At 39.2% G+C, this 27425-nt stretch overlaps 4 protein-coding genes across 6 annotated transcripts in view; 2 read left to right on the forward strand and 2 right to left on the reverse strand.

Annotated features, from left to right (window-relative positions):
- The window catches only part of LOC139954379 (uncharacterized), an 81181-nt gene extending 70086 nt beyond the window's left edge, over nt 1–11095 (reverse strand). Inside the window, exon 1 of the mRNA XM_071954141.1 lies at nt 10913–11095. The gene's annotated coding sequence lies outside the window, so the exon portion shown is untranslated. The remainder of the gene's footprint in view (nt 1–10912) is intronic.
- LOC139954382 (serum amyloid A-5 protein-like) lies at nt 567–10442 on the forward strand. 2 transcript variants are annotated; one of them, XM_071954149.1, is made up of 4 exons: nt 567–656; nt 894–1088; nt 9112–9222; nt 9492–10442. In XM_071954149.1, the coding sequence occupies exons 2-4, from the start codon at nt 961–963 to the stop codon at nt 9631–9633; spliced, it is 381 nt and encodes a 126-aa protein (XP_071810250.1). In that variant the 5' UTR covers nt 567–656; nt 894–960; the 3' UTR covers nt 9634–10442. The 2 variants fall into 2 exon arrangements, with proteins under 2 accessions (XP_071810250.1, XP_071810251.1); XM_071954150.1 differs by having other exon boundaries at nt 569–656; nt 897–1088.
- Nucleotides 2079–7602, reverse strand: LOC139934094 (uncharacterized). The gene is given in 6 exon segments (XM_071928385.1): nt 2079–3533; nt 3758–4054; nt 5060–5145; nt 5612–6002; nt 6004–6182; nt 7587–7602. Coding segments are annotated over 6 exon segments (2424 nt in total).
- A 13946-nt stretch (nt 11096–25041) lies between the features above and the next one.
- LOC139954383 (uncharacterized) overlaps nt 25042–27425 on the forward strand; it is a 7241-nt gene continuing 4857 nt past the window's right edge. Inside the window, exons 1-2 of one of the 2 annotated variants that reach the window (XM_071954151.1) lie at nt 25042–25182; nt 26310–26498. In XM_071954151.1, coding sequence (XP_071810252.1) covers nt 26377–26498 — 122 coding nt within the window. In that variant the 5' untranslated portion in view covers nt 25042–25182; nt 26310–26376. The remainder of the gene's footprint in view (nt 25183–26309; nt 26499–27425) is intronic. The other variant, XM_071954152.1, reaches the window with a different exon arrangement.

The following is a 27425-nucleotide window of genomic DNA, read 5'->3' on the forward strand; positions in this document are numbered from 1 at the left end:
TCTGTGTGTATAACTTCGAAGTGCAATGCTTCTCAGAATGTTTTCTAATCGAAAGCCGCTGCATTTATGCTTTCAAATAACAGTTTTGATTGTCATCAATTGTAAGAGTTATTACCAAACGTATACATTCCCTTTAAGTTTAAAAGTTCCCCAAACCCGCCATAAGAATCATGATGTGATCTTGAAAGTTTTGGGATAGCTAAAGACCTTTCTTTTGCAACGTCACAGCCCGAGTTTTTGCCAACCCAGATTGGAAAACTATGGAAAGCCGTAAGTGCAAATTAAGAAAAGATCGCTATTTTTTGTAACAATGTAACCAAATTTGTTGATTTTGTTAAAAACAAAACAAATAATTATGAGAGGTATTTTATTTAACTGAAAGTTTGCAGAAAATGCTGAATTTGGTTACAACATTTGTTTTTAAGATTTAGTGTTTACTAACATTCGGCCGACCATGCCAACCAAGGCGGTTTGTTTATCAACAAAAGAAAGGTCTATTGTCTGGTTGGACAAAGGGAAAACCCAAGGAAGTCCGGGGTTGCGAAATCCATTATTTTTGTTTGCATGTCCGGACAGTAGCTTGTGTAAAGCTAAGAAAGTCAACAACTTATTCTCAGTTGATTGAGAAAAGCGAAGTCAAGAAATTCAAGATCTAGGTGAGTGTCTAATTATCATGCTTATGTTAAGAAGTATGGAATTGCACTGTGCAAACAAATACATCCACTGCGAACCTTGGCATTTATATAAAGGCATCTGCACACCTTTGGTCACATTGTTAAAGACCAGTCTTCTCAAAATTTGAAAATGAGAAGCGTTACTGTCAGTTACGTTTCTCAGATTGTGAATTCCTACGAGGAGTTTCGTGTCTTTAAATCTGCCCATTCTATTTCCAGCAGGATAACCAGCGTGCGATATTGATACTTTTTTTCTGCCGGTGTCGACCCTTTCCAACCTGCAAAGATGAGAGTTGCCGTTAGCGTCATTGCATTGTTGATGGTTGGGGTGCTGGTTGAGCCGTCTGATGAAGACTGTTTGGACTTCGTCAAAGAAGCCGTTCAGGGAGCGGGCGACATGTGGCAAAGCTACAGGTATAGGCACATTTTTTTTTAAAGATAATGTCTTTGGTTATTAGAACCATTGGAAATGGTACACTTGTTTTTTATGACAACTTTTCTATTCTTGTATATTGATTTTGTTATTGCCACACCATGTTTGAGTTAAATTAATTTAAATTTTTTAGAGTCAAAATTTTGACTCCATAAAATGGCCGACCGCGTTAGTTCGCGACGTAAATAATAAAATAATAATAATGAAAACTTATAAAGCGCACAAATCCACAGAAGTGCTCATGGCGCTAAAATACAAACAATAGCAAAACAACAACAAAAATTAAAATGTAAACCTAAGTTGAGAGAAATCTAGAACATGTGGTATAGAATACAATAATACAAATGCAATATTTAAGAAAACACATCCTAAAAGGTAACAAAAATAACAACAATTAAACCATTGAATCAAATGCCTGTTTGAAGAGATGTGTTTTCAGTTGTTTTTTAAATTGAGTCAAAGACAAGGATGATTTTACTAGTGCAGGCAGTTTGTTCCATAGACGAGGGGCAGCATGTGAAAAAGATCGGTCTCCCCATGAATGTTTGGAAATGGGCTCAATAAGGAGGCTAGAATTATAAGACCGGAGTTTTCGAGGAGGATTGTATGAGCTGAGAAGATCATCAATATATGCAGGGGCATTACTGGTGAGCGATTTATACACGAAAAGCAAAAGTTTATACTTAATCCTACTGCTTACTGGTAACCAGTGTAATTCTTTTAAAATCGGCGTTATATGGCAGGACTTTTTAGTTAAGGTAATAACACGAGCAGCATAGTTTTGAATACGTTGAAGACGTTCAATTTGAGTACAAGGAAGGCCATATAGAAGTGAATTGCACATATCCAGTCTAGAAACTACAACAGAGTGGACTATCTGCTCAGTTGCATTTTGTGTCAAATATTTCCTTACTTTGCCTATATTACGGATATGAAATGTTGTACAGCGTGAAATACTAGAAATATGTGAACTAAGTGTCATGGAAGATATTAATGTTTATGTGGGGAATAGTAAGTTTAGAAAGTTGTTGCCGTGAACCGAGTATAAGAAATTCTGTCTTGTGATCATTTAGCTTAAGGAAGTTGTCCTGCATCCAAACACGAATTTCAGAAACACATGTTTCAATACGATTAATGCTCTCATCAGCAGAAATTTGTGATGGTTTAAAAGAGAAATATAACTGAGTGTCATCAGCATATACATGATAATTTAGATTGTGTTTCATGATGATGCTATGAACTGGGTAGGTGTAAACTGTAAACCACAGCGGTCCAAGAACTGACCCCCGAGGGACCGAAAAATCATGAACAACTGGATCCGATGTGGAATTGCCAATGCGAACATGTTGTGGTCTGTTTTGCAAATAGGATTGGCACCATTTAAGGGCATTACCTTGTAAACCAATAATATCACGAAGTCTCTTGAGCAAAATAGTGTGATCCACAGTGTCAAAAGCCGCACTCAAATCAAGCAGAATCAAAGCAGTCACATGGCCGTTATCCATAGCACATAGAATGTCATTTTGCACTCGCAAGAGTGCCGATTCAGTGCTATGCTTGCACCTGTATGCTGACTGAAATTTATCAGCAATACCAGAGTCAGAGATAACAGTATTCAATCTGGATCCAACAATTCGCTCGATGGTCTTGCCAATAAACTTCAAATTAGACACCGGTCGGTAGTTAGACAAAGTCTCAACATCTAAACCTGGCTTCTTGATAAGGGGACGAATGTAAGCTGTCTTAAGACTGTCTGGGAAACTACCCTGCTCAAAAGACTTGTTCACAGTAGTAGTAATAAGAGGTGCTGCAACATCAATACACTTTTTTAAAAGATCAGTAGGTATGGGGTCCAGTTCACATGATTTAGAAGGAGAACTTCTTATCAACTTCTTGACCTCAAACACAGTAGCGGATGCAAACTGGGAAATATTTGATACTTGAGCACACACAGGTAAATGGTTAGTTTGCGACATAGTAGAGCTAGTTGATACAGGGAAAATACTACGAATATTAAGAATTTTGTTACTGAAATAGCGAGAAAAACTATCAGCCAAAACCGCATCTGACACACTACTGGGCAAGACAGGCGTTTTCTTGGCTTGATGTAGTAACCCATTTACGACTTTAAATAACTTTTTCAGATCGCCTGAACAATCCGTAATTTGAGAGGAGTAATATTCAATTTTAGCGACATTAATTAATTCATTAACCTTTTGCCTTTGATTACAATATAACTGTCTATCAATCTCTAGCCTTGTGTGCCTCCATTTTCTCTCATGAACCCTGCGCAGTTTTCTAGCAGTCTGTATAGCTACATTAAACCAAGGACTATGAGGTCTTACACGAACTGATCTAGTCCGAGCTGGCGCATGCTTATTCAAAAGACCACTAAGGATATTGTAGCGTTGACCGTGGGTTTGCTTCTAACACAGTTTTAAATAACACTAGGGTTTCACAAATACTGACTTTGTGGTCTTTTTCTTCGTTGCTTTATTTAACTTCAGAACACATGAACTTTCCAAAACAAGAACTGGCCAAAAAACAGAGCCCGCCCTCTCCGGCCCGCGTCGCCCGAAAGACCTACAGGGGCTGTCAGTGTTGCTCCGATGGGGAGTCATTCTGGCGCCCCCTGCCGGTCGATCGGCACCACCGCTACAATATCCTCATAATTCTGCACACAAGAGTCAAGACTGGTAGAAGTCATATCAAAGTCAGAGAGTAACTCAACCAGATCATTGCGGAAAACATCAACATCAATAGATTTGAGGTTACGTGTTGTAGTAACTTTAGGGGGTTGTGGTTTCTGAAGTGATAATTGAGACATAATAGCAAAGTGATCAGATAACCCAGGATGAAGATAAATACCAGAAACAAGTGTATCATTTTCACGAGTTATGAGTAGGTCAAGCAAATGCCCATGAATATGTGTTGACCCTGAGATATGCTGAGTAAGACCATAAGATTGTAATCAAGGGCCTTATTCATGAAGCCTTCTTAGGCCTTAGTAAGCACTTACGTGTTACTAGTTCGTTCTTAGCGAGTTGCGTAATATTCACGAAGCACTCGTAACTTCAATCGAGTGCGTAAGTCCTTACTAGTGCTACGTGGGGTGTTTTCGGCCTCGTAGCGTTTTCTTAAGCCCTTTTTCAACATTCCTGGCCAACATTTTCGGGCGAATTGAGCTTTATGTCAATTACAATAACTTTTAATATGTTCTACAATCCTTGCGACAATTTCTCAAACTTTCTCAAAATTTTTGAGAATTTACTAACCTATTTTTTCTCACTTTTTAGTAAATTTTTCGTGATTTTGTTATTTTACTTTATCATTAAATAATTATTTATGTTCATTTATTTAGTTAATAGTAATAATAATAGTGGGCATTTATAATGCGCGGGTATCCATCTAAATATGCTCATGGCGCAGTGACACAATAAACGGGAAAAAGTTATGAAGTCCTCATTAGATGAGGCTTGAGGGAAGTTGTGAACAAAGCTATTGATGGAGAAAGTTTAACATGATCCGGCAAGTCGTTCCATAATGAAGGAGCAGCAGAAGTAAATGATCTTTCACCCCATGATGTTTTGGCCAGGGGTTTCCTTAAAAGATGTTTGTTATTAGATCGCATATAGACTGGCGGTTTGAAGACTGGCGGTTTGAAGTATGGGGTTGGAAAAAGAAAACGCCACACACCGGGGTCGACCCGGGGAAGCTAATCGAACGCACCCTGTATAAATACCCGTTCTGGACAATGAGATCACGCTCCAGTGAATTACATAACAAATCCATGACTGTTCAGCTCAAGCGCGTTCCCGCTTAAGAAGGCGTTACGAGAGGTTTAGTAAGTAACGCGGTAGTAAAGCGGTAAGAATGCTTCGTGAATAACACGTAAGGGCTTACTAAAGTCTTACTAAAGTCTTACTTAGAGCCACGTAAGTGACCGATTTACGAGGGCTTCATGAATAAAGCCCCTGGTCTTAAACTGGATGGTGTTGACATCATTTAAATTATCCATATGTATATTATAATCACCAACTAAAAGAATTTCAGATGGAAAAAATAAATAATCATTAACCATGCCCTCAAAATCGTGCAGAAAAAGACCAAAAGTCACATTCGGCACACTCGGAGGACGGTAGACATTTACCAGACGGATTGATTTTGAATTGGAGGTAATTACGACATGGATAGCCTCAAAAGATGGGTAAACGGTCATTTCAATTTTTAAAGTTACATCAAGAGCCGATCGAAACAGGATTCCAACCCCTCCACCAGCCCTGTTAACTCGGTGCATGGAGAAAGGAGTAACCATTTGGCGTAACGGAATTGATGGTGATGTTATCAGTTGGTTTGACCCAGGTTTCTGTAATGGCTACAATATCCAAATTGTTGCTCAGAACAAAATCAATGAAACTGTCCACTTTGTTGGCGACGGACCGAGCGTTGAGTGAACAAAAATTTATTTTGGATGCGTCTTGCCTTGGTATAAGCCGCAACTTACTAATGTCAGCTGATCTAGGTGCCTTGCTTTTATTGGGAGAGTGACGGGGAGACGAGATGACTGTGATTGGATTCAAATGTTGGCTCAAATCATTACATTCATTGATCTGCCACTTTTTGCGACGGCCACCTCGCTTACCACGATATTTGGGACGGTATGCTGATGATTTGATTTGAAGCGAGTTCAGGCGACGATTCAACAAAGTGAAGGGTAATGGTGAAGCAGCTGCATGATGGGAGAGATTATTAAGTGCCAGGAGTTGATAACGGTCATAAGTTATTCTATTGTTGTTGCGAGTTGTACTAACAGCACCAGGTGAATGTCGTCCTTCTGTCAAATCTGGGCCAGGGTTTGGATTAATATAACCAGCAACTAGAAGTTCTAATTGAAAAAGTTGCAACAGTGTTACCATGGTAACGTATACGAGTTCCAAGAAAGCGTTGGTGTTTTAACTGTAGTGATTCACCAAGGTGTAGTATTACAGTGGGTCCAGCCAGCACTGGCACTGTGGGATCATAACCAGGCTGATAAATCAGCCCCTTGGAAAGCAGCAGGGTAATGTATGGTGGCCCTGAAGGGACATCGCATAACGCAAACGTGTGCGCACACGTATGCAATGTCGTGAAACAAATCGCGAATATATGCGCACACGTATGCAATGTCGTGAAACAATTCGCGAATATGTGCGCACACATATGCAATGTCGTGAAACAAATCGCGAATATGTGCGCACACGTATGCAATGTCGTGAAACAAATCGCTAATATGTGCGCACACGTATGCAATCTCGTGAACCAAATCGTGAATATGTGCGCACACGAATGCGATTTGTTTTGCAATGTCGTGAATTTTATTGCATACCATGTTGCATACCAATAGGATGATGTCATAGTTGTGGATAATTTGTTACCGATCTAGAGAGTACTGTGGCGCTACAGCAGACTCCCTCTGTAAAGCATGTGTATACCCAGGAACTTGGCACCAGGCCAAGGACGACCACCCGCCTCGCTTGCCTCACAACAAAGACTACTGCTGCAATGACTACCGCTTATCTCACTGTTGGAAAGAAACCCCCCAGATCATTAGATATTTTATTCAAAGGTATGCAACATGGTATGCAATAAAATTCACGACATCGCAAATAATATTCGCAGACGTGTGCGCACATATTCGCGAATTGTTTCACGAGATTGCATACGTGTGCGCACATATTCGCGATTTGTTTCACGACATTGCATACGTGTGCGCACATATTCGCGATTTGTTTCACGACATTGCATACGTGTGCGCACATATTCGCGAATTGTTTCACGACATTGCATACGTGTGCGCACATATTCGCGATTTGTTTCACGACATTGCATACATGTGCGCACACGTTTGCGTTATGCGATGTCCCTTCAGGGCCACCATAGTAATGAGTAGACACAGGGCAGCCATCCTCCAAGGTCAGCAGACACACTTCCAGATGGTGTATGTCATTAGCAACAAGATTGATGAGGCTGGATGACCAGGTCAGGGATCCAAGCAATGTGGTTGTGGACAGTTGGAAAGGTCTGTCAGCAGAGTCCAGAAGAAATTTGAAAATATTCGAAATTGTCGACTCCAATATCTCAAACAAATCAGCAACTAAACAAATTCATAAAAGTCCAGTGGAATCCAGACCAGCAACTCTTCAACTGGTAAACAATTGGTAATGAAGAGACAGTTGAAACATATTCAAAAAGTGTGGTGGAGGTGCTGCCATCCAGTGGGGCGCCCTCTCTTAACAGGAAAACCGTGCAATTTCGAGGCATTTTGTGTGGATCATTCTAGTCTACTTTATATCTATCTAACCATATGCACTTCATAACAAACGGTTTCATTACGCTTTTCAAAGACCAACTCGCCCGATCCAAGGCAACGCACCCCTTGAATTATGACTAAGCTCAATTCATTATAAGGTCCTACTAAATCAGTTATGACTTTCATTAACTTTCATACAGTCCCATCCCTTAAGACCTCCGTAGCGATGGGCTTGAAACAAGAAATTATTTTTTTTTGCAATTATCATCATCATCATCATCATCATCATCATCATCATCATCATCATCATCATCATCATCATCATCATCATCATCATCATCATCATCATCATCATCATCATCATCATCATCATCATCATCATCATCATCATCATCATCATCATCATCATCATCATCATCATCATCATCATCATCATCATCATCATCATCATCATCATCATCATCATCATCATCATCATCATCATCATCATCATCATCATCATCATCATCATCATCATCATCATCATCATCATCATCATCATCATCATCATCATCATCATCATCATCATCATCATCATCATCATCATCATCATCATCATCATCATCATCATCATCATCATCATCATCATCATCATCATCATCATCATCATCATCATCATCATCATCATCATCATCATCATCATCATCATCATCATCATCATCATCATCATCATCATCATCATCATCATCATCATCATCATCATCATCATCATCATCATCATCATCATCATCATCATCATCATCATCATCATCATCATCATCATCATCATCATCATCATCATCATCATCATCATCATCATCATCATCATCATCATCATCATCATCATCATCATCATCATCATCATCATCATCATCATCATCATCATCATCATCATCATCATCATCATCATCATCATCATCATCATCATCATCATCATCATCATCATCATCATCATCATCATCATCATCATCATCATCATCATCATCATCATCATCATCATCATCATCATCATCATCATCATCATCATCATCATCATCATCATCATCATCATCATCATCATCATCATCATCATCATCATCATCATCATCATCATCATCATCATCATCATCATCATCATCATCATCATCATCATCATCATCATCATCATCATCATCATCATCATCATCATCATCATCATCATCATCATCATCATCATCATCATCATCATCATCATCATCATCATCATCATCATCATCATCATCATTATTATCATCATTATTATTATCATTATTATTATTATTATTATTATTATTATTATTATTATTATTATTATTATTATTATTATTATTATTATTATTATTATTATTATTATTATTATTATTATTATTATTATTATTATTATTATTGTTATTATTATTATTATTATTATTATTTCATTTTATCACAGCATGCAAAAGAAAGATGTCATTTTCCTTTGTGCCGGTAACTCCTCGAGTCGGGCTACGTCCCGTAGCCTTAGATCTCAAGAGTCTTTCTCAGGATCCTCGCTGTTCCCAAAAGCGCTGCCTTCTGTAACAGATCTACCCTCACATTTGTCCCTATTTCATCTAGATGTTTCCCCAGTGCTTTATTATTATTATTATTATTATTATTATTATTATTAGTATTATTATTATTATTATTAAAATGGACGTCTTACGTTTGTTTATGTTCAACAGTGATATGAAAGAGGCAAACACCATTGGTGGCGACAAGTACTTCCACGCCAAGGGCAACTATGACGCTGCTCAGCGAGGACCAGGAGGAAAATGGGCTGCTGAGGTTATTAGGTAGGGATCGAGGTTGTACCAAGCAATATCAACTCCGCATAGTGGGGATTTCTCTCTCTACTGTTTGTTTAAATCGAAAAAGTGATAGGGAAATGGGATCAAACAAACCAAGTTAACGAATGTTTCAAAACATCAAAACTTCTCTTCAAATTAAGCCTTTCCCCCGTTGGCTAATTCTCTAATGAACATGTAAGTTACGCCAGTGGATATTAAAACCATGCTGATATTTTCCATAGTAGTTTTCTGTTGTGTGATTGTTGTTTTTTCAGTGATGCCCGAGAAGGATGGCAGAGCACGGTGAGCGGCCGTGGTGATGAAGATACCAAGGTGGACCAAGAAGCCAACGCCTGGGGATGCAACGGCGGCGACCCCGACCGTTACAGACCCAAGGGTCTCCCGGACAAATATTAAACTTAATGGCCCTTAGGCCCCCACCCCAAATGTGAAAAAACAATTTCACAGTAGTAGTTTACTATTAAATGGACCATTGATTATTAGCTCACTGTGTTAGTTTATTAAAGGAACACGTTGCATTGGATAATAATAACAAATTCTTCTATAGCGCATTTCACAATAACCGTATCAATGCTCTTTACATTAGTGGCCTGGTCATGGGGCCAATAACATCCCTGTAATGTTTCTCAGCTCCCTAGGGAGCATACAGCCCTGAGCTGCCTGTAAGGCGCTTGTGGCTTTTTCATACACAATATCAACCTCTACCCTCGCGGATACCCATTTATACCCCTGGGTGAAGAGAAGCAATTATAGTAAAGTATCTTGCTCAAGGACACAAGTGTCACGACCGGGATTCAGTCGAGTTGGTCATTGAAAAGTGTTTGTAACCGTTTGCTATAAAATGCATATATGGTTAGAATGATGATTTAAAAGTAGAATACAATGATTCACACAAATTTGCCTCGAAATTGCGTGGTTTTCCTTTTACTTTGTGAACTAACACGGTCGGCCATTTAACTACGGTTCTTGAAGCCTGTGGCCAAAATTAACCAATCAGTGGAACTGTGCCTTAGACAAAACGCATCAATAAAAGAACCCAGTGAAAGTACAACAATCCTAAAAGCCTTATAGGCCTACTGACATCAGTTGTTTTAACTTTTTTTTTCTTTAAATATTTCACTATGTTTAACTCCTTCATAAATCAGGCTACCATCAGAAATGTATGGGATAACATCCCTAAAAGTTGCATGCACTCTGCTTTGACACTAAAATCTGTTTGCACAATAAATGCAAAAAATCTTAAAGTTAAATCGGATCATTGTCGTATTTTCCCCCATTCATTTGTATACTTTTCCGATCTCATTCGGAGGGGGCAAACCTGCACATTAATATATTTTGTAGGAACAAAATGTTCATATTTCGAGGGATCAAAATAAAATTTCGAGGGAACACAATTTATTTCTAGTGACTTAACACATTTCATTTGTTTTCCCTTTCACATTGCTGTTTTATCGGTCTTTTAATTGAGGGTCGGAAACTTTTCCGTTTACCACAACAACAAAAACACCAAAAGCCCAAGCAATAATGGACCGACCTGTTCTTGCTTCGATCAATCACGCGGGCGAACACTCGCCCAAATGATTAAATTCTTCGCAATATACTTGACAATCAGTACATTCAGTTGTATTAAGAACTTAGTTTGACAATGAAGTTTGCTAAAATTATCAGGTTTTACCTTGGATTTCATTGCAGCAACACACCTTCCGTTGTCTCTTTGGTTGAATAAACGGCGGCAGTAGCCATCGTCGCTGGGCCGGGTTTTGCGGCGCTGCTCCCGCCGGGATGGGCGGTGGAGCTCTGCTCTTGCTGCGCCGTTGGTGGAGCTCCCTGGTCCGGGCCGAGTTAGTCTTTTCCTGTGGTAGTGGTAGTAAGAGTTATTTCAGTGCCATCTTCGCCAAACAAAGTTCTGACTTTGCAGTGCTTGGCCCAGACCAAAAACTCTACTTAAAAAAGCTGGGTATGATTTCTAGTAGAGGCTCCCTTCCCTGGTCGGCCTCGCAGAACCCGAGGCAAAAGTTGGAATGTCACACTGCCCTGATGTTGCCTTTTATCAGGGGCGTCAATCCGTCTTGAAGTGTGGGGGGGGGGGACATAATTTTTTTGAGCCCGTAGATGCTCTCTGGTGCAATCTAGTGAATCTGAGGGGTGATGTTCCCCCTCTCAGATGTTGGAGTTTAATGCCTATTTCAAGCTATGATGCACCTATTTTTGCTATCATGGTTGTTGTACCTAAAAAGCAACTCAATTATAGCTTCGTTATATCAATATTGTTTCTGCATTCTAAGGCTCAGACGGCGTTTCATCCCTATCATCACCAGAACTAAGACACAAGTTTTATGGGGCAAATCTGTCAGAATGGAACAGAACATCTGTAAAATATGAGCAGCAGTATAGAACCTTTTGGGTTGACAGCATCTTCAAGTGCGGACCATGAACCAAGTTTTAGGGGGTAAACCTGTCGAAGAGTGAGCTCAAGAGTGCGAAACCTTTATGTCATGGGTCCGGGCCCGCTTATGGGCCCGGGAAAATTTTGCATTCAAGATGCTCTGTGGTGCAATCTTAGGCCAATAAGAGGCATACAGAACGGAACAGAACATCTGTAAAATGTGAGCAGCAGTAGAAACTTTTGATTTTACAGCATCTTCAAGTGCGGCTCTATGAACCAAGTTATAGGGGAAAATACTGTCAAATAGTGAGCACGTGAGTGTGAAACCTTTATGGCATGGGTCCGGGCCCGCTAAAGGGCCCGGAAAAATTTTGTATTTTTAGATGCTCTGTGGTGCAATCTTTAGGCCATTTAGCGGCCAAATGGCAAACGAAACAGAACAATGAGCTGTGTGAATATTTGTGTTCCAGTGCTCCACAGTTCCACAGTGCAAAACACGATTTTCATAATAAAGGTGGTCAAACGACACGGGAAACATTGATACTGTGTCCCCCACCCTTCGAAAATGGGGTGGGGTGGGGTGGGGTAGGGGTGGGGTACATGTCTCTTCCACTCTTTCAAGGGGGAGGTGCAAATCTGTCAACGATGGAGCATGCGTGTGAGAAGCCTATACGGCTTGGGGTGCGGGCCCGATTAAGGACCCGGGAAAATTTTGCATTTTAGATGCTCTCGGATGCAATCTAGGGCCAATTTAGAGAGGGGATATTGTGTCATCCTTTTCCCACAGGATTAATGCCCATATAGGGACACAGGGTTTCGTCTTACACAGTGCAAAACTTGGGCTTCATGATAAAGGTGGTCAAAAAGGTGGGGGGACATTTCATATTGTGTCCCCCACCCTCCAAAAGGTGGAGGGGACATGTCCCCCTGTCCCCCCCCTGATTGACGCCCATGCCTTTTTTTACACATATTGGAGCCGTTTGCACTCCTGCTAAAATAAGACACCCACTTGCTGAGGTTTATGTAGAATACTATGCTAGTTTTCTTATCAGAAGGCAGAGAGAGATTGTTTTATAAAACTTAGCAGACTAGACCAGCGGCTGCGTCCGTATGCCTACCTGTGACAAAAAATACAACCCGTGTTCTGCCGGTGTCTCAGACGTTCACCACAGAGCCATGTCGTTGCCAAGTATAAAGCAATGCATTTCTATACGTAAATGGCGGAATCTTCTCATTTGCATGATAAGAGGTTTGCCTATAACAGACGCAAGTCTCGGTTCAAAGAATACAGGGAATTTGCGAGACAATGAAAACTCACTGGAAGGGACCAAACAACAATAAACTAAAGTAATTTGGATTTTGTTTCTTCTTAAAAATAAGCATCATGGGTTGGCCTATTGGTGCGCGCATTTTCTGAGCCAAGTATTTGCTCTATGGTATGATTAGCAAGCAAAATTACAAGAACATAAACCATAAGAGCAGAAGCGTTTAACCATGGAGGTAGAAATAGACCTCCATGGTTTACCACAAATGACGCACTGGACTCTAATGTTTATTACTCAAAATAATTGTTATCACTAAAACCTAGAAAACGACCCCTTCTGAAAAAACGTAGTTTTTGAGAAACAGATAATTTTTTACTTTTATTGAAAGACTTTAGGCCTTTTTTACGCATCTAAGCACACAAATTTGTGCAACAGAGTTTATTCTTTCATTTTTCTTTAGCAACTTCGATGACTATAATTGAGTCAAAATGTTCACAGATTTTTTATGTTATGCATAATACGTCTGGATAGGATGCACCAAGTGATGACGTAGTTATGACTTACATTTTGTTGCCTGCCAAAGCACATATCCGGCACATATCCGGCAATTGTGTTCCTGTAGTACAGGCTAGAATTGCCATTCCTTAAATTTTCCCGACTTCTTAAAGAATTCCCTTTTAAAATAAATTTAGGCCCATGTTGAAAACATTTCTCCATTGGAAAGCACTCAGTGGCACTTTTGATTTACAAGGAAAACATTGTGTCCAGTAGTGGGCTTAACTTATTCCATATAATTATGGTAGAAGCAAAACAATAATAGTGAGGTAATACAACAAACAACAAACAAAAGAAAACATTTCAACAACCCTGCGAGGTCGATGCGTTCAAGCCCATGCGCTTGATCGGGTTAAAAGACAGGTTAAAAACCATACAATAGCGCTATGAGCAACCGTTGAATTATTAACCTTTTACTGGTTTAAATCTGCACCCAAGACAGAATTTCCTCCAATATAACAATCACGACACCCAGACATAACTATTGGTGCTATCCCAGGAGATTATTTTCAATTAAAACAATAGAATCATTAGTTTTGGAACAAACATGGACATCAAGTAACACTGCAGAATTTCTCCTGCTAAAATACTTTACTAAGAATTTATCCTCCTAAAATACCCAACTAAACTTGCTTTGTTTAAAGACAAAGGTATACCTTTGGTCTTTGGAACCGTCCGACTGTTTGAACCCTGTATAAATGGAGATGTAAACAACTAAACTAATTAACTGTATAGAGTTGAATAAGATTGAAGTGACAATAATGCCATCTGTTTAAAGGAAATGTCCCTTAAATTTCAACTGCGGTGGTTGTGTTTTTGAGATGGCCAGAGCGAATGTCCACGCAACAGGAATACTAATAGGCCCCTATACTGAAAACAGTATCATTTCTCTGTGTGTAAACTTCGAAGTGCAATGTTCTCAGAATGTTTTCTACTATCGAAAGCCGCTGCATTTATGCTTTCAAATAACAGTTTTGATTGTCATCAATTGTAAGAGTTATTACCAAACGTATACATTCCCTTTAAGTTTAAAGGTTCCCCAACCCCGTAAGAATCATCATGTGATCTGGAAAATTATGGGATAGCTATTGTCTGGTTGGACAAGGGGAAAACCCAAGGAAGTCCGGGGTTGCGAAACTCATTATTATTGTTTGGATGTCCGGACAGTAGCTTGTATAAAGCTAAGAAAGTCAACAACTTATTCTCAGTTGATTGAGAAAGGCGAATTCAAGAGATTCAAGATCTAGGTGAGTGTCTAATTATTAAGAAGTCGTCAGCGTTTTCACGAAGTAGCACTCTACGTGGGATTTTTGTATACATTTGTATTTGTTTTGACATTTCTGTTGATAATGCATGAAGACCTACAATACCATGAAGTTTCAAAATTCAGACAGCTTTACTTTTTTAATTAAGCTCATTAGTGTTTTAATTTTTTGCACAAACGTGGCAATTTTGGTTTCACGAAGTAGCACCCGAACCTCTGTTTACCGTTGTAATGCATGGAACGCGTTCGAGTCAAAGTGTGGTAAAAACGTTTTCAAGTTGTGTGAGCGCGCGCGCGCTGACCTCGTTTCATTAAGTAATACAAAATGCTATGTTGTAGCATAGGCGAGTGCTACTTCGTGAAAACGCAAAAAAAATTATTTTGCACTTTTTTGGTTTCACGAAGTAGCACGGATCTTCTCTCGTATCTAGTTTCATAATTAATTATGCAAATGAGTCAAAATAAGATTAATTGTTAAGTTCAAGTCATCAAGTATCTGCATTGAAAAATTTAAATTTAAAATTTATATAAATGCATCTGCACACCTTTGGTCACATTGTTAAAGACCAGTCTTCTCAAAATTTGAAAATGAGTAGCGTTTCTCAGATTGTGTATTCCTACGAGGAGTTTCATGTCTTTAAATCTGCCCGTTCTATTTCCAGCAGATAAACCAGCGTGCGATTTTGATACTTTTTTTCTGCCGGTGTCGACCCTTTCCAACCTGCAAAGATGAGACTTGCCGTTAGTGTCATTGCATTGTTGATGGTTGGGGTGCTGGCTGCGCCGTCTGAAGCACACCACTTGTCGGACACCAACAAGGAAGTCTGGGAGAAATCGCTCGACCACGGGTATAGGCACATTTTTTTTTTTAAGATAATGTCTTTGGTTATTAGAACCATTGGAAATGGTATAATTGGTTTTTTTTATGATAACTTTTCTATTCTTGTATATTGATTTTGTTATTGCCACACCATGTTTGAGTTAAATTAATTTAAATTTTGTAGAGTCAAAATTTTGACTCCATAAAATGGCCGACCGCGTTAGTTCGCGACGTAAAAGGAAACCGTGCAATTTCGAGGCATGTTGTGTGGATCATTCTAGTCTACTTTATATCTATCTCACCGTATGCACTTCATAACAAACGGTTTCATTACGCTTTTCAAAGACCAACTCGCCCGATCCAAGGCAACACACCCCTTGAATTATGACTAAGCTCAATTCATTATAAGGTCCTACTAAGTCAGTTATGACTTTCATTAATTTTCCTTCATACAGTCCCATCCCTTAAGACCTCCGTAGCGATGGGCTTGAAACAAGAGATTTTTTTTTTTTGCAATTATTATTATTATTATTATTATTATTAATATGGACGTCTGTACGTTGCTTTATTTCCAACGAAGCTAGACCAGAGTCACCAAGACGAGGACCAGGAGTACCAGAAGGAAGATTGGCTGTTGAGATTATTAGGTAGGGATCAAGATTGTACCAATCAATATCAAGACCATAGTGGGTATTTCTCTCTCTACGGTTTGTTTAAATCGAAAAGGTGATAGGCAAATGATGGGATCAAACAAAAATAACGCACCAAGTTAAAGACAGTGGACACTATTGGTAATTATCAAAGACCAGTCTTCTCACTTGGTGTATCTCAACATATGCATGAAATAACAAACCTGTGAAGATTGAGGTTAATGGGTCGTCGAAGTTGCGAGATACTAATGAAAGAACAGAAACCCTTGTCACACGAAGTTGTGTGCGTTTAGATGGTTGATTTCGAGACCTCAAGTTCTAAACTTGAGGTCTCGAATTCAAACTCGTGGAAAATTTCTTCTTTCTCGAAAACTACTCCACTTCAGTAGGAGCCGTTTTTCACAATGTTTTATACTACCAACCTCTCCCCATTACTCGTTACCAAGTAAGGTTTCGTGCTAATAATTATTTTGAGTAATTACCAATTTTTTATGCGAATGTTTCAAAACATCAAAACTTCTCTTCAAATTACGTCTTTCCCCCGTTGGCTTCTCTAGTGAAAATGTTAGTTATACGCCAGTGAACATTAAAATCATGCTGATATCCTCCATAGTAGTTTTCTGTTGTGTGATTGTTGCTTTTTCAGTGATGCCCGAGAAGAATTGCAGAGCAAGGTGACCGGCCGTGATGGTGAAGATACCTATTAGGCGGACCAAAAGCCAACGCCTGGGGACGCAACGGCGGCGACCCCGACCGTTACAGACCCAAGGGTCTCCCAGACAAATATTAAACTTAATGGCCCTTAGGCCCCACACCAAATGTGAAAAAAACATTTCCACAGTAGTAGTTTAATATTAAATGGACCATTGATTATTAGCTCACTGTGTTAGTTTATTAAAGGAACACGTTGCCTTGGATAATAATAACAAGTTCTTCTATAGCGCATTTCACAATAACCGTATCAATGCTCTTTACATTAGTGCCCTGGTCATGGGGCCAATAACATCCCTGTAATGTTTCTCAGCTCCCGTGTGAGTATACAGCCCTGAGCTGCCTGTAAGGCGCTTGTGGCTTTTTCATACACAATATCAACCTCTACCCTCGCAGGTACCCATTTATACCCCTGGGTGAAGAGAAGCAATTATAGTAAAGTATCTTGCTCAAGGACACAAGTGTCACGACCGGGATTCGAACGAGTTGGTCTTTGAAACCGTTTGCTATAAAATGCATATATGGTTAGAAAGATGATTTTAAAATAGAATACAATGACCCACACAAATTTGCCTCGAAATTGCGTGGTTTTCATTTTACTTTGTGAACTAACACGGTCGGCCATTTATGGGAGTCAAAAATTTGACTCCCATAAATGGCCGTGTTAGTCGACGAGGTAAAAGGAAAAACCACTCAACTTGGAGTGATACTTGTGTGGATCATTATATTCTACTTTTAAAATATCTTTCTAATCATATGCATTTAATAACAACCGGTTACAAACGCTTTTCAAAGACCAACTCGACCAAGGCAACGTGTTCCTTTAACTTCTAGATTAGCTTGCTATATATGAGGAGACTAAGTTGCTTAAGCCTACTTTAACATGGCCATGTCCCTCTTGCGTATAACACAAATAATTTGGTCACGCCAAGTTGACGTATAGGCCTACGGCGGTAAATAGAACATGAACTTTAATAAGACGAATGACAATACTGTGACATTACACTTTTCTTAGCAAATATTGATACACATATTCCATTGTGAATTCGGCCCAACAGATGTACCTCGTATATCCGCTGTGCTACTCCCAGCTCGGGATTAACTACGGTTCTTGAAGCCTGTGGCCCAAATTAACCAATCAGTGGAACTGTGCCTTAGACAAAACGCATCAATAAAAGAACCCAGTGAAAGTACAACAATCCTAAAAGCCCTATAGGCCTACTGATATCAGTTGTTTTAACTTTGTTTTTCTTTAAATATTTCACTATGTTTAACTCATTCATAAATCAGGCTACTATCAGAAATGTATGGGATAACATCCCTAAAAGTTGCATGCACTCTGCTTTGACACAATAAATGCAATCTGTTTGCACAATAAATGCAAAAAATCTTAAAGTTAAATCGGATCATTGTCGTATTTTCCCCCATTCATTTGTATACTTTTTCGATCTCATTCGGAGGGGGCAAACCTGAACATTAATATATTTTGTAGAAACAAAATATTCATATTTCGAGGGATCCAAATAAAATTTCGAGGGAACACAATTTATTTCGATTGACTTAACACATTTCATTTGTTATCCTTTCACATTGCTGTTTTATCGGTCTTTTAATTGAGGGTCAGATAACTTTCCGTTTACCACAACAACAAAAACACCAAAAGCCCAAGCAATAATGGACCGACCTGTTCTTGCTTCGATCAATCACGCGGGCGAACACTCGCCCAAATGATTAAATTCTTCGCAATATACTTGACAATCAGTACATTCAGTTGTATTAAGAACTTAGTTTGACAAATGAAGTTTGCTAAAATTATCAGGTTTTACCTTGGATTTCATTGCAGCAACACACCTTCCGTTGTCTCTTTGGTTGAATAAACGGCGGCAGTAGCCATCGTCGCTGGGCCGGGTTTTGCGGCGCTGCTCCCGCCGGGATGAGCGGTGGAGCTCTGCTCTTGCTGCGCCGTTGGTGGAGCTCCCTGGTCCGGGCCGAGTTAGTCTTTTCCTGTGGTAGTGGTAATAAAAGTTATTTCAGTGCCATCTTCGCCAAACAAAGTTCTGACTTTTCAATGCTTGGCCCAGACCAAAAACTCTACTTAAAAAAGCTGGGTATGATTTCTAGTAGAGGCTTCCTTCCCTGGTCGGCCTCGCAGAACTCGAGGCAAAAGTTGGAATGTCACACTGCCCTGATGTTGCCTTATATTAACACAATTTGGAGCCGTTTGCACTGCTGCTAAAATAAGACACCCACTTGCTGAGGTTTATGTAGAATACTATGCTAGTTTTCTTATCAGAAGGCAGAGAGAGATTGTTTTATAAATCTTAGCAGACTAGACCAGCGGCTGCGTCCGTATGCCTACCTGTGACAAAAAATACAACCCGTGTTCTGCCGGTGTCTCAGACGTTCACCACAGAGCCATGTCGTTGCCAAGTATAAAGCAATGCATTTCTATACGTAAATGGCGGAATCTTCTCATTTGCATGATAAGAGGTTTGCCTATAACAGACGCAAGTCTCGGTTCAAAGAATACAGGGAATTTGCGAGACAATGAAAACTCTGGAAGGGACCAAACAACAATAAACTAAAGTAATTTGGATTTTGTTTCTTCTTAAAAATAAGCATCATGGGTTGGCCTATTGGTGCGCGCATTTTCTGAGCCAAGTATTTGCTCTATGGTATGATTAGCAAGCAAAATTACAAGAACATAAACCATAAGAGCAGAAGCGTTTAACCATGGAGGTAGAAATAGACCTCCATGGTTTACCACAAATGACGCACTGGACTCTAATGTTTATTACTCAAAATAATTGTTATCACTAAAACCTAGAAAACGACCCCTTCTGAAAAAACGTAGTTTTTGAGAAACAGGTAATTTTTTACTTTTATTGAAAGACTTTAGGCCTTTTTTACGCATCTAAGCACACAAATTTGTGCAACAGAGTTTATTCTTTCATTTTTCTTTAGCAACTTCGATGACTATAATTGAGTCAAAATGTTCACAGATTTTTTATTTTATGCATAATATGTCTGGATAGGATGCACCAAGTGATGACGTAGTTATGACTTACATTTTGTTGCCTGCCAAAGCACATATCCGGCAATTGTGTTCCTGTAGTACAGGCTAGAATTGCCATTCCTTAAATTTTCCCGACTTCTTAAAGAATTCCCTTTTAAAATAAATTTAGGCCCATGTTGAAAACATTTCTCCATTGGAAAGCACTCAGTGGCACTTTTGATTTACAAGGAAAACATTGTGTCCAGTAGTGGGCTTAACTTATTCCATATAATTATGGTAGAAGCAAAACAATAATAGTGAGGTAATACAACAAACAACAAACAAAAGAAAACATTTCAACAACCCTGCGAGGTCGATGCGTTCAAGCCCATGCGCTTGATCGGGTTATAAGACAGGTTAAAAACCATACAATAGCGCTATGAGCAACCGTTGAATTATTAACCTTTTACTGGTTTAAATCTGCACCCAAGACAGAATTTCCTCCAATATAACAATCACGACACCCAGACATAACTATTGGTGCTATCCCAGGAGATTATTTTCAATTAAAACAATAGAATCATTAGTTTTGGAACAAACATGAACATCAAGTAACACTGCAGAATTTCTCCTCCCAAAATACTTTACTAAGAATTTATCCTTCTCCCATAAAATACCTAACTAAACTTGTTTTGTTTAAAGACAAAGGTATACCTTTGGTCTTTGGAACCGTCCGACTGTTTGAACCCTTGAGGTAATACAACAAACAACAAACAAAAGAAAACATTTCAACAACCCTGCGAGGTCGATGCGTTCAAGCCCATGCGCTTGATCGGGTTAAAAGACAGGTTAAAAACCATACAATAGCGCTATGAGCAACCGTTGAATTATTAACCTTTTACTGGTTTAAATCTGCACCCAAGACAGAGTTTCCTCCAATATAACAATCACGACACCCAGACATAACTATTGGTGCTATCCCAGGAGATTATTTTCAATTAAAACAATAGAATCATTAGTTTTGGAACAAACATGGACATCAAGTAACACTGCAGAATTTCTCCTCCTAAAATACTTTACTAAGAATTTATCCTCCTAAAATACCCAACTAAACTTGCTTTGTTTAAAGACAAAGGTATACCTTTGGTCTTTGGAACCGTCCGACTGTTTGAACCCTGTATAAATGGAGATGTAAACAACTAAACTAATTAACTGTACAGAGTTGAATAAGATTGAAGTGACAATAATGCCATCTGTTTAAAGGAAATGTCCCTTAAATTTCAACTGCGGTGGTTGTGTTTTTGAGATGGCCAGAGCGAATGTCCACGCAACAGGAAGAATAATAGGCCCCTATACTGAAAACAGTATCATTTCTCTGTGTGTATAACTTCGAAGTGCAATGCTTCTCAGAATGTTTTCTAATCGAAAGCCGCTGCATGTATGCTTTCAAATAACAGTTTTGATTGTCATCAATTGTAAGAGTTATTACCAAACGTATACATTCCCTTTAAGTTTAAAAGTTCCCCAAACCCCGTAAGAATCATCATGTGATCTGGAAACATATGGGATAGCTATTGTCTGGTTGGACAAGGGGAAAACCCAAGTAAGTCCGGGGTTGCGAAATCCATTATTATTGTTTGGATGTCCAGATAGTAGCTTGTATAAAGCTAAGAAAGTCAACAACTTATTCTCAGTTGATTGAGAAAGGCGAATTCAAGAGATTCAAGATTTAAGAATTCGTCAGCGTTTTCACGAAGTAGCACTCTACGTGGGATTTTTGTATACATTTGTATTTGTTTTGACATTTCTGTTGATAATGCATGAAGACCTACAATACCATGAAGTTTCAAAATTCAGACAGCTTTACTTTTGTTATTAAGTTCATTAGTGTTTTAATTTTTTGCACAAACGTGGCAATTTTGGTTTCACGAAGTAGCACCCGAACATCTGTTTACCGTTGTAATGCATGGAACGCGTTCGAGTCAAAGTGTGGTAAAAACGTTTTCAAGTTGTGTGAGCGCGCGCGCGCTGACCTCGTTTCATAAAGTAATACAAAATGCTATGGTGTAGCATAGGCGAGTGCTACTTCGTGAAAACGCAAAAAAAACTTATTTTGCACTTTTTTGGTTTCACGAAGTAGCACGGATCTTCTCTCGTGTCTAGTTTCATAATTAATTATGCAAATGAGTCAAAATAAGATTAATTGTTAAGTTCAAGTCATCAAGTATCTGCATTGAAAAATTTAAATGGAAATACTTTGAAGGGAGGCGGGTTTCTAAAAAGTGTTCAACTTCAGAGGCCGTTTGCTATAATTGTTATTTTTTGCTGGTATAGCAGTGAGTGCTACTTCGTGAAACTGCTGACGAAGTATGGAATTGCACTGTGCAAACAAATACATCCACTGCGGCCCTTGGCATTTATATAAAGGCATCTGCACACCTTTGGTCACATTGTAAAAGACCAGTCTTCTCAAAATTTTAAAATGAGAAGCGTTACTGTCAGTAACGTTTCTCAGATTGTGTATTCCTACGAGGAGTTTCATGTCTTTAAATCTGCCCGTTCTATTTCCAGCAGAATAACCAGTGTGCGATTTTGATACTTTTTTTCTGCCGGTGTCGACCCTTTCCAACCTGCAAAGATGAGACTTGCCGTTAGTGTCATTGCATTGTTGATGGTTGGGGTGCTGCCTGCGCCGTCTGAACGAAAGCACACCACGTGTGGGACACCATCAAGGAAATCTGGGAGAAATTGCTCGACCTATTCGGCCACGGGTATAGGCACATTTTTTTCTTTTTTTAAGATAATGTCTTTGGTTATTAGAACCATTGGAAATGGTATACTTGTTTTTTTTATGATAACTTTTCTATTCTTGTATATTGATTTTGTTATTGCCACACCATGTTTGAGTTAAATTAATTTAAATTTTGTAGAGTCAAAATTTTGACTCCATAAAATGGCCGACCGCGTTAGTTCGCGACGTAAAAGGAAAACCGTGCAATATCGAGGCATGTTTTGTGGATCATTGTAGTCTACTTTATATCTATCTCACCATATGCACTTCATAACAAACGGTTTCATTACGCTTTTCAAAGACCAACTCGCTCGATCCAAGGCAACGCACCCCTTGAGTTATGACTAAGCTCAATTCATTACAAGGTCCTACTAAATCAGTTATGACTTTCATTAACTTTCCTTCATACAGTCTCATCCCTTAAGACCTCCGTAGCGATGGGCTTGAAACAAGAGATTATTTTTTTTTGCAATTATTATTATTATTATTATTAATATGGACGTCTATACGTTGCTTTATTTCCAACAAAGCTAGAACAGAGCCACATGACCCCCACTATCGCGCTTCTCAGCGAGGAACAGAAGGAGGACCAGAAGGAAGACCAGAAGGAGGACCAGAAGGAAGATTGGCTGTTGAGGTTATTAGGTAGGGATCAAGGTTGTACCAATCAATATCAACTGCACATAGTGGGCATTTCTCTCTCTACGGTTTGTTTAAATCGAACAGGTGATAGGCAAATGATGGGATCAAACAAAAATAACGCGCCAAGTTAAAGACAGTGGACACTATTGGTAATTGTCAAAGACCAGTCTTCTCACTTGGTGTATCTCAACATATGCATAAAATAACAAACCTGTAAAAATTGAGGTTAATGGGTCGTCGAAGTTGCGAGATAATAATGAAAGAAAAAAACACCCTTGTCACACGAAGTTGTGTGCGTGTAGATGGTTGATTTCGAGACCTCAAGTTCTAAACTTGAGGTCTCGAAATCGAATTCGTGGAAAATTTCTTCTTTCTCGAAAACTACTCCACTTCAGTAGGAGCCGTTTCTCACAATGTTTTAAACAACCAATCTCTCCCCATTACTCGTTACCAAGTAAGGTTTCGTGCTAATAATTATTTTGAGTAATTACCAATAGTGCCATGCGAATGTTTCAAAACATCAAAACTTCTCTTCAAATTAAGTCTTTTCCCCGTTGGCTTCTCTAGTGAAAATGTTAGTTATACGCCAGTGAATATTAAAATCATGCTGATATCCTGCATAGTAGTTTTCTGTTGTGTGATTGTTGTTTTTTTCAGTGATGCCCGAGAAGAATGGCAGAGCAAGGTGAACGGCCGTGGTGGTGAAGATACCAAGGCGGACAAAGAAGCCAACGCCTAGGACGCAACGGCGGCGACCCCGACCGTTACAGACCAAAGGGACTCCCGGACAAATATTAATTTTAATGGTCCTTAGGCCCCCACACAAAATCTGAAGAAAAAAAATATTTTCACAGTAGTAGTTTAAAATTAAATGGACCATTGATTATTAGCTCACTGTGTTAGTTTATTAAAGGAAACGTTGCCTTGGATAATAACAAATTCTTATACAGCGCATTTCACAATAACCGTATCATGCAATGCTCTTTACATTAGTGCCCTGGTCATGGGGCCAATAACATCCCTGTAATGTTTCTCAGCTCCCGTGGGAGTATACAGCCATGAGCTGCCTGTAAGGCGCTTGTCTTTACTCAAAATTGCACGGTTTTCGCTCGGTTTTCGCGAACTAACACGGTCGGCCATTTATGGGAGTCAAATTTTTGAGTCCCATAAATGGCCGACCGTGTTAGTTCGCAAAGTTAAAAGAAAACCACGCAATTTCGAGGCAAATATGTGTGGACCATTGTATTCTACTTTTAAAACATGTTTCCAACCATATGCATTTTATAACAATGGTTACAAAACGCTTTTTATAGACCAACTCGTCCGATCCAAGGCAACGTGTTTCTTTAACTGTATAGAGTTGAATAAGATTGAAGTGACAATAATGCCATCTGTTTAAAGGAAATGTCCCTTTAATTTCAACTGCGGTGGTTGTGTTTTTTGAGATGGCCAGAGCGAATGTCCACGCAACAGGAAGAATAATAGGCCCCTATACTGAAAACAGTATCATTTCTCTGTGTGTAAACTTCGAAGTGCAATGCTTCTCAGAATGTTTTCTAATCGAAAGCCGCTGCATTTATGCTTTCAAATAACAGTTTTGATTGTCATCAATTGTAAGAGTTATTACCAAACGTATACATTCCCTTTAAGTTTAAAAGTTCCCAAACCCCGTAAGAATCATCATGTGATCTGGAAACATATGGGATAGCTATTGTCTGGTTGGACAAGGGGAAAACCCAAGGAAGTCCGGGGTTGCGAAATTCATTATTATTGTTTGGATGTCTGGACAGTAGCTTATATAAAGCTAAGTCAACAACTTATTCTCAGTTGATTGAGAAAGGCGAATTCAAGAGATTCAAGATCTAGGTGAGTGTCTAATTAAGAAGTCGTCAGCGTTTTCACGAAGTAGCACTCTACGTGGGATTTTGTATACATTTGTATTTGTTTTGACATTTCTGTTGATAATGCATGAAGACCTACAATACCATGAAGTTTCAAAATTCGGACAGCTTTACTTTTTTAATTAAGCTCATTAGTGTTTTAATTTTGTGCACAAACGTGGCAAGTTTGGTTTCACGAAGTAGCACCCGAACCTCTGTTAACCGTTGTAATGCATGGAACGCACTCGAGTCAAAGTGTGGTAAAAACGTTTTCAAGTTGTGTGAGCGCGCGCTAGAATAACTAGATCGGCCGCGCGTACATACGCGGGTTCTGGCATGGGGGCTGCCATTCCTATCTCCCGTGTACATTGTCTGCGCGTTGCCGTCAGCACGTGACCTTTTTGCCGTCAGCACGTGACATTTAGCGCGTCAAAGGCCTATCTCCCGTGTTCATTTTGGCGCGTCGCCTTTCGAACGTGAATTTTTTTACCGCGTCCATGGCGAACAAAAACTTTTTTTACACAGGCAATGGCGCATATGTACGCGTGGCCGATCTAGTTATTTTAATTCTATATCAATGGTTTCATTAAGTAATACAAAATGCTATGTTGTAGCATAGGCGGGTGCTAATTCGTGAAAACGCAAAAAAATTATTTTGCACTTTTTTGGTTTCACGAAGTAGCACGGATCTTCTCTCGTGTCTAGTTTCAAAATTAATTATGCAAATGAGTCAAAATAAGATTAATTGTTAAGTTCAAGTCATCAAGTATCTGCATTGAAAAATTTAAATGGAAATACTTTGAAGGGGGGCGGGTTTCTAAAAAGTGTTCAACTTCAGAGGCCGTTTGCTATGATTGTTATTTTTTGCTGGTATAGCAGTGAGTGCTACTTCGTGAAACTGCTGACGAAGTATGGAATTGCACTGTGCAAACAAATACATCCACTGCGGACCTTGGCATTTATATAAAGGCATCTGCACACCTTTGGTCACATTGTAAAAGACCAGTCTTCTCAAAATTTAAAAATGAGAAGCGTTACTGTCAGTAACGTTTCTCAGATTGTGTATTCCTACGAGGAGTTTCATGTCTTTAAATCTGCCTGTTCTTTTTCCAGCAGAAAAACCAGCGTGCGATTTTGATACTTTTTTTCTGCTGGTGTCGACCCTTTCCAACCTGCAAAGATGAGACTTGCCGTTAGTGTCATTGCATTGTTGATGGTTGGGGTGCTGGCTGCGCCGTCTGAAGCACACCACTTTTGGCACAAAGTCTGGCAAGCAGTGTGCGACCTATTCCATCACGACGGGTATAGGCACATTCTTTTTTTTCTTAAGATAATGTCTTTGGTTATTAGAACCATTGGAAATGGTATACTTATTTTTTTTTATGATAACTTTTCTATTCTTGTATATTGATTTTGTTATTGCCACACCATATTTGAGTTAAATTAATTTAAATTTTGTAGAGTCAAAATTTTGACTCCATAAAATGGCCGACGGCGTTAGTTCGCGACGTAAAAGGAAACCGTGCAATTTCGAGGCATGTTGTGTGGATCATTATAGTCTACTTTATATCTATCTCACCATATGCACTTCATAACAAACGGTTTCATTACGCTTTTCAAAGACCAACTCGCCCGATCCAAGGCAACGCACCCCTTGAATTATGACTAAGCTCAATTCATTATAAGGTCCTACTAAATCAGTTATGACTTTCATTAACTTTCCTTCATACAGTCCCATCCCTTAAGACCTCCGTAGCGATGGGCTTGAAACAAGAGATTTTTTTTTTTGCAATTTTATTATTATCGTTATTATCGTTATTATCGTTGTAATCGTTGTAATCGTTGTAATCGTTGTAATCGTTGTAATCGTTGTAATCGTTGTAATCGTTGTAATCGTTGTAATCGTTGTAATCGTTGTAATCGTTGTAATCGTTGTAATCGTTGTAATCGTTGTAATCGTTGTAATCGTTGTAAGCGTTGTAATCGTTGTAATCGTTGTAATCGTTGTAATCGTTGTAATCGTTGTAATCGTTGTAATCGTTGTAATCGTTGTAAGCGTTGTAAGCGTTGTAAGCGTTGTAAGCGTTGTAAGCGTTGTAAGCGTTGTAAGCGTTGTAAGCGTTGTAAGCGTTGTAAGCGTTGTAAGCGTTGTAAGCGTTGTAAGCGTTGTAAGCGTTGTAAGCGTTGTAAGCGTTGTAAGCGTTGTAAGCGTTGTAAGCGTTGTAAGCG

The sequence above is a fragment of the Asterias amurensis genome, chromosome 2 (genome assembly GCF_032118995.1).
Source record: "Asterias amurensis chromosome 2, ASM3211899v1".
In the NCBI taxonomy this organism is placed as follows: domain Eukaryota; kingdom Metazoa; phylum Echinodermata; class Asteroidea; order Forcipulatida; family Asteriidae; genus Asterias; species Asterias amurensis.